General features: G+C 46.1%; 1 protein-coding gene across 1 annotated transcript; it reads right to left on the reverse strand.

Moving 5' to 3' along the window:
• Positions 1 to 2,743: 2,743 nt before the first annotated feature.
• On the reverse strand, positions 2,744 to 11,048 carry LOC106807030 (nucleoside diphosphate kinase homolog 5-like). Its single transcript, XM_014809233.1, has 4 exons — positions 10,965 to 11,048; positions 8,628 to 8,833; positions 3,249 to 3,349; positions 2,744 to 2,811 (listed from the first exon to the last, which is right to left on the reverse strand). Exons 1-4 carry the CDS (start codon positions 11,046 to 11,048, stop codon positions 2,744 to 2,746), a joined length of 459 nt encoding a protein of 152 aa, XP_014664719.1.
• Positions 11,049 to 12,382: the final 1,334 nt, after the last annotated feature.

The raw sequence follows: 12,382 nt of genomic DNA on the forward strand, positions 1-12,382 counted from the left end.
CTCTCTCTCTCTCTCTCTCTCTCTCACTCTCTTTCCCTCGCTCTCTCTCTCTCGCTCTCTCTCTCTTTCTCTCTTTCTCGAGGCGGTAGCACTGCCGGACGAGGCTGTGCAACTGATTGTCTATACAGATGTCTGATTGTCTATCAGACTGATTGTCTGATGGTCTTCTAACCCTAGCAAGACCATTTCGTGGAGCTAGCAAGGCGGTAACGTTTTTATATAACCTCACATAAATGTTTATACTATATGTTAATTCGGGTGGCACTCCGGCAGCCCATGTTTATACTATGTTAACTCGGGTTTCCCAGCAGCGCCCAGCGATGGTAGAAAATTATGAAAAATTGCTCTAAAAAGCTGCTTGTCCGGCGGACAAGCTACCGGACAGATCTACTAGTCCTCCGTGGAAATGGACAAGTACGGACAAACGGATAGCCCTTATTTCGAACACTGGGATGGTATCAGGAACCTTCTCGAAGACATGTTTGTTGGGATCGTTATGAAAGTTGCCACGAGATGGCGCGTACGTTTGAGTGTGTTAAGATTAAAGATGGAAGCTCCCATCGTACGTAGTATAGCCAAAGTGCCATAGTAACAACTATTTGCAAGACAGAGTAGGTAAGCACTCATCCATTTACCTACGCAAGCCTACAGGCTGAAATAGAGAGCTGCCACCTCTAACTAATTAACGCAGGCGAGAACTACACAGTACTATCCCCACCACATGCTCTGGCAGTGGCCACTGGCAGTGGCATAAGTTACATGTAACATACTGACAGTACAGAATGGCATAGATATTATACGATTTAAGGAGCATAAACCTACTTCAACCAAATTTAGCTTTTGAAATTTCACTGTGACATTGTAGCCTCATACATCCAGGCATTTATAGATTCTACTAGCAAACCCGGCAGTCAAATTCTTTCTAACAGTAAACAAATCCATGTTTAACCCTCCTCTTGAGGGTCAAAATGTTATCCGACACTTACTCTTCGCATGTCAGCGGAAAGTACATTTCATGGTCCTTTCAATAAAGCCATAAAAATGGTAGGTCACTGCTGAAACAAAAGTTTTTCAATGGCTCCGTCAGACCATGTCCTCAGAAAATGTCTAAAATCTGCCCTGTGCCCCATTGACCTTTGATCTGTGACCTTCAATTTCGGCATAGTGATGGCTTTTCCTACCATGATGCTATACACCGACTAATCACGACCCTAGGTCGCAGCCGTTTAGATTTCTGCCGCAATTCTGCATTTCGTTCCCATATACCTTAAATGTTTAAGCGAGGGAGATGTTCCCTTTCTTTTACACCTCTTGACCTTTGAGCCTTGGACCTCAGCTTCGACATCCCAACTCGTTTTCGCGATGTACCCCCCACGTCTTCCCGACTTTCGAATCCGTATCCGAAGTCCGTTTAGATTGCTGCCAACCTGTTGACGACCGCATGGACGCACGACTGGACAGACGATGCCACGCTCATGCGATTCTACAAGCTGAATCTGACATATGTCAGATGAGCTAAAAATAAAGACTATACATTGCACATGATATAAGATTATTCAGAAATTGCTGCAATAATTTTACTATAAAGCCACAATTATGTAAATAGGAATGTATGTGTTCATTAGATGGCCTGATGAAAATAAAATCTGTGTAAGTAAAGAGTATATTTACGTTAATTTAAGAGTAAAGGGGTGCGGGGTTGGGGGCTCCTCCCCCATGCGGAAATTTTTGAAAATTGGGTACCTGAAATGTTAAATTTCCTGCGCATTTGAGACTTTCAGGCATACATACAATCTGGATTCAGAAAAATGAAAAGCCCTCAAAAATTAGCGAAAACAATAGGAATTTATCAGTAACAATAAGCTGAGAAGATAGGCAATTGCCCAGGAAAATAGGAAAAAATAGGAACTTTGACACCCTGTGTTCGCAGACTGTCAGCAGAAAGTACGATTTCATGCCGTCCTTTCAATAAAGCCCATAAAAATGCTAGGTACCGCGAACAAAAAAGTTTTTTCAATTGCTCCGTCAGGACCATGTCTCAGAAAATTTGTCGTAAAATCTCCCTGCCTGCCCCATTGACTTTGACCTAGTGACCTCCAATTTCGGCACAGTGTATGGATTTTCCCTACCATGATGCTATATCATGACCTATCACGAGCCGTAGGTCGAGCCATTTAGATTTGCTGCCGCAATTCTGCATTTCCTTCCCCTATACCTTAAGTTAAGGGAGCGAGTTCCCCTTCTTTACACCTCTCTGACCTGTTGACCTTTGACCCCCAGCTTCGACATCCACTCGTTTGACGATCCTCCCCAATGTGCCGAATATCGTGACCGTACGTCGAGCGGTTAAGATTTGTGCCCAACTGTTGACGCACGGACTCACGAACGGACGCACGCTCATGCGATTCTACAAGCTGCATCTGACTATGGCAGATGAGCTAATAACATACGCGCATGCGCGGTACACGTCGAGACCAAATATGGTACTGTCTACGCACGTAACTTCCTGTAGTGACTCCACTGGCGTTACGTACTTCTACTTACACCGTAAAACGACGTAGACACAGCTAACGATGGCCTTACGTACTTCTACTTACACCGTAAAACGACGTAGACACAGCCAACGATGGCCTTACGTACTTCTACTTACACACAGTAAAACGACGTAGACACAGCTAACGATGGCCTTACATACTTCTACTTACACCTAACGTATTCTAATATATCACTAATTAATACGCATCTAATCCTCCCAGAGTACGGTAACACTCTGCAGGGAATCACGTCTCTGCATTATAGGGTAAGCTACTCCTATGAGGATAATCTGAAGGGATGCAGGTCTTTCTATATCAGGGGTAGAAATTAACTTTTGAATAGGGAGTCCAACGGAAAGAGAGAGTCCGCAGCAAAATGAGGGAGTACGTAGTCTAAAGTTCAAAATTAAAGATATTAACAATAACGCATACAGATTCATCCGGTTGCACGTCTGCCAAATTTTCTTTGGATATTTGCTGAAAAAATACCGTAATTCCACGAGGCCGTGCTCTGGAACGAACTAGGTAGTAGGTAGTATGGCAAAATTTTCAGGGAGTCACACGGGCTCCTGCATATGTCAAATCAGGGGGTCCAAACAGTAAATCAGGGAGTATTTGACTCCAGACTCGCGTTAATTTTGCATAGGGTCCATAGGGAGACAAGTCCGTTCGCAGTATCGGCTGCCCCTCCCAGAAAAAAATGAAAGTCCTTACTCTCGGGAAAGAAGAATCTGATCTCTCTCTCGGCGCTGGAGAAGCTATCGCTCCCATGCACTCCGTTTCGCGTGCCGTCCGTTCCGTAGATCGCCCGCAAGCTAAGCGAAGAGCAAGCAAGAACAAAAGAGCAGCGAGTGAAGGCTCGAGAATACTCGCCGATTCGTTGGGAAATTATGATGTTAGTACTTGCAGATTCAATCCGAGAGTAGGAATTCTATGTTGCTGGTGCCAAATAAAGTAGTTAACTCTAGAATCCCATGCAGAATGTGGGAAGAACTAATGTACACGTATACTACACACAGAACAAGTGACAAAATTGATCAAAATTAAGTAACCACATCCTTGTGAAGATGGAAGGAAAAGTACTCCCACAACAAATACTCACGATAACTTCAGACTAATACAAGATTAATTAGTTTGCTTGTCATGAGGTTATAACTTATACATATATGTTCATATAAAGGTCAGGTTGATTAAGGGGTCGTTCCCAATTATCAACATTTTCACAAGCGTACAAACCATACGCTTGGGGGGAGGGGGTCAATGCTTGCCGTACGCTTTCAGCATTTCCGAAAAATGTCGATCCATTTTCCGCGATGCGCGCCCCAGCCGGCATCGCTCGCATCATCGCCCCGCACGGGCCTGCTGAACGAACGAACCGAGCTAGCTAGCTAGCAGCCGAGTGCAGTGTAAACAACCAGCACGATGGCGGGCATGGTGGTATCTCTATGTAGAATAGTGAGAGAAAAAAATCAACATTTTTCTTCGTAGCCTTTTAGGGGGGAAGGGGGGGCGGTCTCGAAAAAGTGTATTCTTTGTACACTTGTGAAAATGTTGATAATTGTGAACGACCCCTAAGATATACATGGGAACCTGTATAACATGGTCACTCAAGAGAAACCACCCAACAGTCTTTTATGGACCTGTAGGTGTGACCGTGTCTGTCATATATGTTGTGTTAGTGATTACACCATTGGTTAACGCGTGTTCAAGTGACAAGTGTTCACATATAGCTAGTGACGGTGGCTCCTGCTACCAGACTGCCGTATATAAGCGCTGCACGTGCGGCAGTCGCTCTCTTTACATCATGTAGCAAGCCACACTGACGTGTGAATAAACAGCTCATAAGTTACTCACAATCTTATGTTTCTACGAAACATGGTGGCAGCGGTGTTAACAGCTGTTGGTTATTTTCTTATCTGGAGGTAATTCAGCAGGGTTGACCCAGTAAACAGGCAAGACTGCAAGCCAGCTAAAACGGGATTCACACGTGCAACGAATTCACGTGCACACGTCTGTGTCGGGAGCACTATACTGTAAGTGTTATGGCGAATTTTCAAGTGTCACCACTAGAGCCGTTCGATTTCTCTCAGCCTAACTCATGGACCAGGTGGATAAAGCGGTTTGAACGATTCAAGGTAGCCTCAGGGTTAGACAACAAATCCCCACAGCACCAGGTGAACACTTTGATATATTGTATGGGAGAGAAGGCAGACGAGATATTGTCTTCCTTTACATTTGTTGCATCAGAAGCAAGTGATGAGTCTCAAGACTTTGATTGTGTCAAGAAAAAGTTCGAGGATTACTTCATTATCTGCCATAACACAATCTTTGAAAGAGCTAAATTCAACGGGAGAGTGCAAGGTCTGGATGAACCAATTGATTCCTTCATTACTGCTCTACACACACTCGCCAAGCATTGTGGGTACGGCACTCTAAAGGAAGAGCTAATTAGGGACAGAATCGTTGTTGGCATTCGAGACAAGCATCTCTCTGAGCGTATGCAAGTAAATAAGAACTTAACCCTGAAGCTTGCAACATACCTAGCTCGTCAGTCAGCCCAGGTAAAGAACCAGGTAAGAGAGTTGACGTCAACTACGGTAGTCGGTGCTGAAGCTTTAGCCATACATGCCAAAGGTCGATATGACAAGAAGAAGTCTGCATCTTCGACGTCACAGTATGGTCAGAAGAGGTGTCCGTGGTGTGGAAACACTATGCTCATGATCGCTCTGTGCCCTGCCAAATATGTGAACTGCCGGCGATGCCAACTAAAAGGGTATTTTGACAAGTTATGTCAGAAGGCCAAGACTGTAAATGAAGTAACTACAGTCTTGTTCATACGCTTCGTCAGATGTCTTCCTAGGAGAAGTAAGTGTGGGCAACCAGTCAGGTCGCGGCCCACAGTGGACATTTCCTATCACTGTCTGTGATAAGGAGGTGAAGTTTCGGGTGGACACAGGGGCAGATGTATCTGTAATGTCGCGACAAGTGTTCTACCGTGAGTTTCCGGGGACCAGGCTGGAGGCATCCTCTAGAGTGATCCGTGGGGCTGATCATAAGCCTATCCTTACCTATGGTTGTTTCTGTGCTGAGATGAAGTTCAAAGAAAAGTTGTGTGTAGAGGAAGTCTACATCTTCAACAATGCCTCGAATCTCTTGAGCGGCAAAGCTTCCCATGAACTTGGAATCATCTCCGTTGTTGGCTCAGTGGAAAAGAAGTTTCCAAGTTTGTTTACCGGACTCGGGAAGCTGGAGACTCCATACGAGATAAAGCTGTGAGAAGACGTACGTCCGTACGCTATCAGTGCGCCACGAAGGATTCTGCACCCTCTTCTTCCCAGGGTGAAAGAAGAGCTCAGCCGACTGCAGGCAATAGGAGTTATTTCGTCGGTGGAAGAGCCGATGGACTGGTGTGCTCCTATAGTTGTTGTGCTGAAGCCATCAGGAGACGTTTGCCTGTGTGTGGATCTGACTAAGCTCAACGTGGCAGTCCAGCATGAAAGACATATGTTACCGCCAGTCGATTATGTACTCGGGCAGCTGGCCAATGCAAAAGTATTCTCTAAGGTAGATGCTAATGCAGGGTTTCATCAGATTCCTTTATCAGAGAAGTCAAGGAAGCTGACGACGGTCATCACTCCATTTGGTCGATTCTGTTTCAACCGTCTTCCCTTCAGGATCTCCAGCGCTCCGGAACACTTCTCAAAGCGAATAGCTCAGATTCTAAATGATACTCCGGGGGCAGTTTCACTAATAGATGTCGTCATGGTTTTTGGTCGTAACCAAGCAGAACATGATGCGAACTTGACTAGGGCTCTTACTCGCCTAGAGAACGCCGGAGTCACTCTGAACCGAGACAAGTGTGTCTGTAGCCAGAGCTCCATCAAGTGTTTAGGTCAAATCGTGTCTGCAGATGGCATCACAGCTGATACTGGAAAGGTTGGTGCTGTCAGGGACATGCCTGTGCCAACCAATGTCAGTGAACTCAGGAGATTTTTGGGCATGGTGAATCAGATGGGAAAGTTCACCCTTGACTTAGCTGAATTGACCAAGCCTATGCGAGATCTTCTTAGCAAGACAAACATGTGGCAGTGGGGTAAACTGCAGGAGACAGCATTTGAGAATGTCAAAACTATATTGTCAGATGCTCCATGTTTAGCATTGTATGATCCTTCTCGCGAGACCAAGGTCACCAGTGATGCCTCACTATATGGCCTCGGTTCCGTCATCACACAGAGAGATGGTACGTTGGAATAGGAAACAGATGCGTTTGTGCGGACGATCACCGAATCAGTTCCTGCAACAGATAAACGTTTAGAAAACATCCGTGACCACCAACAGGAGAATGACGTATGTCGCGAGGTGATCCAGTATGTAGAGGAAGGATGGCCTGAAAGAAACTGTCTGAAAGGACTCGAGAAACAGTATTGGCCCAATAGGATGGAGCTGACTGTCGTGGATAATCTCCTTCTATGTGGCACCAGGATCGTCATCCCTCGCAGTCTAAGATCTGACATCTTAGAGAAGCTGCACGAAGGACATCAAGGTATAACGAAGTGCCGCGAACTAGCGAAGCGAGCTGTATGGTGGCCTGGTGTAAGCAGAGATCTGGCAAATCTTGTGGAACGCTGCAGGGAATGCAACCAATCTGCCAATAGCAGAGTTGAACCACTTATTCCCTCAGCAATGCTAGATCGGCCATGGCAGAAAGTTGCCACGGACTTGTTTGAACTGAAGAAGAGTAAGTATCTACTGGTGGTAGACTACTACTCGCGATACATCGAAGTATCTCGGCTGGAGTTAACGTCGTCTCGGGCAGTGATCAACCACATGAAGTCAATCTTCGCCCGGCACGGTATTGCAGAGACTGTCATCTCAGATAACGGTCCGCAGTACGCTTCACAGGAGTTTGAGCAGTTCAGCCATGCGTTTGGGTTTGCTCACATCACTAGCAGGCCAGGGCATCCATCAGGCAACGGTGAGGCAGAGCGCACAGTGCAAACTGTAAAAAGACTTTTACCCGCTGCTGGTGATCCATACATCGCAATGCTCAATTATAGGAATGCGCCTCTCTTGAACGGGTATAGCCCTGCAGAACTTTGCATGGCTAGGTCGTTGCGAACTAGGATTCTGGTTGTGAAAAAAGGGTTGTCTGTACAACAGCCGAACACAAGCCAGATTAGAGAGAGAGAGAAGAGGCATACAGGGAGAAAACAAAATGCAACTTCGATCTTCGTAGGAGAGCGAAAGAACTGCCAAGTCTCCAGTCAACAGACGAAGTCTGGGTGCCTGACAGACAGGAGTCTGGCGTGGTGTCAGGAACTGGTGGGCATTCCCGTTCCTATGTGGTCACAACCCCCACTTTCCAGGCACTTACGAGGAACAGGGCCCAGCTCAACAAGATTAGCCCGGTAACACCTGGTACCTCGACGCCAGGGATGCTAGATCCTCCGTCACCCGAGTCACCGAGGGTAGCTCTAACTCCTCCCTCGCCGGTGTTAGAGACAGTTGTCCTCCGTCACCCGGACAGGGGTTACCAGATCAGCCAGAACGTCACTCCGACGTAGAGCGACCGCATCTGCGGACCACCAGGAGCGGTCGGGTCGTGAGATTCCCGTCAAAATACAAGCACTTTGTCTAAGTTACATTTGATATGAATTATGTGTTCAGTCCAGTTATATATGTGTGTTTTCTAACTGAGAACTTAATGAGCAGTCATTTTATTTAAAAGCTCTCTCAGAGCTCCAGAAAGGTAGATGTTGTGTTAGTGATTACACCATTGGTTAACGTGTGTTCAAGTGTTCACACATAGCTAGTGACGGTGGCTCCTGCTACCAGACTGCCGTATATAAGCGCTGCACGTGCGGCAGTCGCTCTCTTTACATCATGTAGCAAGCCACACTGACGTGTGAATAAACAGCTCATAAGTTACTCACAATCTTAAATACATTTCTATAATGCAACAATATAGATGTAGTTTTACTGTGTAACTGTCTCTCAAGTGGTCTAAAAAGTGACCTTTATCGACTACTGTTTGTTCTAAAGGGGTTGATGTCCCCCTAACCCAAGGCACACGTTTAATTATATTAGATTCACCTTTCCGGCTGTATCTCTCTAGCATTTTGAGTGTTTGTAGGACCAATCATTTCTCTCCATTTAGATATTGCCTTATCCTGTGCTAAGATGAGAGCAAGCACGGGTCCACTCGACATAAACGTGACAAGATTGGGGAAGAACATCTTCCCGTAATGCTCGGCATAAAAATCACTGGTCTGCTCTGGCGTCAGCTGCACTCGTCTCTTCTGAAGTAAAAAATCGCAAATATTAACATTTGTTGACAAAATCGCATCCCCTAGTGTGCATAGTTCTACGAGCCCTATTCACACACCTCCAGGTTCAAACTACAGTCACGATCATAGCTCTACATGTATCGCCCTTCTTCCTTTATTCATTGTGTCACACTCACAGCACTGTCAATGATAATGCTTACTGCCAACAGAAGTCAGAACGAAGGCAAACGGCAACTAAACTCTTCAAACTTCTCAACGGTATTGGCATTGCATCCATCATATTATTTCCATTAAATAAACGACTATTTTGAACATTTATAATTACAGTATGAATTAATTAATACCCCGTACAGACTACGAATTTGATGTTATTAAACTAGCGCGCGCGTCTCTAAATATTGCAGTGTGTACACGCTATATCCCACTCCAAATACGCGCTGGCCTGCTCCAGGCTAGCCCCACAAATGAAGCAGGGCTAACTAAGTTATCCCGCTCTAAGCTGTGTATGTACGCAATCCGGTTCCTAGTGCGCGCTAAGTTTCGCCAGGCGCATAGCCTTATTTAGGCTGAAAGGGTCTATGTCCCCCAGGGTACTGCCGGAATGTACCCTGGGTACGGTCCGGTATACCGGAACGTACCCTGGTACTATCTAATATACCGGACCGTACCTCGCCTACTCCACTTACGAGTCTAGGGATTACCCTAACCATATCAAATAGTTAGCAGGGTACGTTCCGGTATACCGGACCGTACCCAGGGTACGTTCCGGCAGCACCCTGGGGGACATAGACCCTATGAGCCTTATTTAGGTCACGTAATTGTACGCTCGCTGTACCTCGCTGTCTGCAGGGTGACGTGGCAAGCAGGGAACTGAGCGGTGGGAGAACTGATGCGATGACTCATTTAAAGTATGGTAAAATTATCGAATTTTAAATTACGAATTTTAGCGCATCTCACGCGCGCTAAAATTCGTAGGTAGGGCCCTAGTCTCAGTCTGTACGAGATATAACTTAAGTTATGTTATAATTTAAAGGCATAATAGGCCCATTGATTATGCAAAGTTGACGAATGCTACAGTAACTGGCACCTTGTGTAGTTAATAAGTACATTACCTTATCAGGGTTCTCCCCAGGATGAAATTCAAACAGGGGGGAGGGGGGAAACTAGGGGGTCCCGGGGGCGCGTGTATTTTTACCGTACGACTAAGTTAATGCGTAAAATCGCCAACCGACACGCATAGACGGTATTTGGGTTCTTGTATATATAAAGTAGCCGAGTCGGTGTACAGTTAGTGACTAGCGTTAACTGTGCATTGTCAGGTTAACTTGTGTACTGTCTGTGCAGTGCATGCGTTGTACGGTAAAAATAGACGCGTCGGATGTCCTGGTCGAACGGCAATTCTTGACGATCGATTCCCGCGCTGGCAAACTTTATTGTGGTGGATTAACGGGGCGGAGGGTAATTTAAACGGGGCGCAACGATTCAAACAGGGGGGAGTTTTCCCAAACGGGGCGCTCGCGCGCCCGTTTGCGCAACGTAGTGAGAACCCCCTTATAGCCAAATGCGTTATTAGTTTGTCAAATATCACTGCTGGTTACTAAGAAATGTCTAATTGAAATTCGCAGTCCAAGAAATAGTTGACTGACTTGTTTACAGTTTCGAAACGCATACGGCGAAACGGCGTGTGATACAGTTTATAGTGCACCGGACATTTTTCGCACGCATGCTGACCGTATGCAATGCTTAGTGATAGTACAGTACCGTAACTGTATATACGTAACAGTAGCTCTGATTGTAATGACACGTGGAATCACGTACGAATCACGGACGTCGGTGATAATAAAGTAGGCTGTGTTGGGGGCCAAACACTATGGGGGGATCGCGGACTAACCACGGCCACAGACTAAACATGGAAAGCAGACGGCACTCGCGTATTTACGTATATTGGTCAACCGAATACACCTGCTGTCCGAAATTGAAGACATATGTGGGTAACCGTTTCATTAGCCCCACGGTTATTTACTTGTGCCTCAATACCGAGAATACACCCAGAGATACGATTCACTAGCTTCATTTAGTCGTTACGACATCCCGACAAAACATTCTCTTGAGCACACCCGTAGCAACATGTGATGTCACCTACCGAATCGCAGGCTATCTTGCTTGTCCAAGCGAATTTAGCGTTGGCTGCCAGATTAGCCAGATTTACGGATTTCAACTTAGACATTTCTTAGTAATTTAGCAGTGGATATTGGACAAATTACCTAATCGCGTTTGGCTTTATAAGATGATGTACCTACTTCAGTCGCTCGCCAAAAAGCCGTCGGACCGTCGGAGCAAAACCGTGATTTTTGGCAACGGGTCCCAGGCGTTCTCCGCCAGCGATGAAATTCAACAGGAGAGGGGAGGGGACAGGGGGGGGGGGGAAGGGACTGGGGGGTGTCCGAGGGGCGTGTTTTTTTACGCTACCACTAATTAATTGCGTAAAACGTCACCACACCATAGATGCGTAATTTGGGTTTCTTGTATTATATATAAGAGAGAAGAGTCGGTGTACAGTTAGTGTTGGGCTGTGCGGAGCAGGTTGACTGTTTGTACTTGTGTATTGTCTGCCAGTTGGCATGCGTGGCAGCGTAAATCACACGTGCCGGGTGTCCTGGCGAATGGCGATCTTGACGATCGATTCCTCGCCTGGCAACTTTTTATTGTCGTGGAATTTAATCGGGGCGGAGGTATTTTAAACGGGGCGCACGATTGAAACAGGGGTGGAGTTTTCCCAAAACGGGTAGCGCGCGCGCCCGCGCGTTTGACGCAACGGTAGGGAGAACCCTGGTCGCGACACCAGAACATTTGCCTTTACAGACGTGCGCTGCTCGGTGCGGTAACATTACACCAACTAAATTACGGGCAGAGGCCTACGGTACGTCAAGTACCAGCATCACTATGCCTAACGCCTAATATCCCTGCCTATGGCTATCTTATATACGCGTGTATACGCAAATTATATCTGATGGGTGTGGGATAAGGCGATAGGAAGAGATTGGCTGTTAGTATGGATAAAAGATAAGAAATGATGACTGCGACGTGCCCTGTGTGAACTAATCATGGGAAGTTTTAATTCATCAGCTGATTATACTGGGTTGCCCAGCATCACATACCATTTCCTTAGGAAACATCTGACGAAGCGTCTGGACAAGATCCAATGAACCAACATGAAGTTACTTCATTTACGGTCATCAGTGCCCTGTCTGACATAACTTGTCAAATACCCCTTTTACGTTAGAGACAATCAGCGCGGGGAACCCTACTTAATGACAAAGGGTTCAACATATGTTGGCCTCTAGGCATTAGGTCCGAGCGTATCTTGAATGTGACGCAATACGATTTGTTCCACTAGCCAATAACCGACGCGACTATGCGATCCTTACTCTCACATCACGAAATACATGGTGATGAGCATGAAAATTCGAATCAAACCAGGATACGCCTTAGCCTTTTTTCAGCTGTCATTTATCGATATCACTGTCGGTCTGGGCATGGTCCATGGCGAAAGCGTCACAA

The sequence above is a fragment of the Priapulus caudatus genome, unplaced genomic scaffold, assembly GCF_000485595.1.
Source record: "Priapulus caudatus unplaced genomic scaffold, Priapulus_caudatus-5.0.1 Scaffold191, whole genome shotgun sequence".
Lineage (NCBI taxonomy): Eukaryota > Metazoa > Priapulida > Priapulimorpha > Priapulimorphida > Priapulidae > Priapulus > Priapulus caudatus.

Bases quoted from the DNA above. Each gene is read 5' to 3' on its own strand.
- LOC106807030 (XM_014809233.1), bottom strand. From the start codon at position 11,048: ATGTCTAAGTTGAAATCCGTAAATCTGGCTAATCTGGCAGCCAACGCT. The intron at 8,834-10,964 runs GTAGGTGACATC...TTTTTACTTCAG, and splicing joins GCAAGATAGCCTGCGATTCG to AAGAGACGAGTGCAGCTGAC. The intron at 2,812-3,248 runs GTAAGGACTTTC...TTATCCTCATAG, and splicing joins CAGATTCTTCTTTCCCGAGA to GAGTAGCTTACCCTATAATG.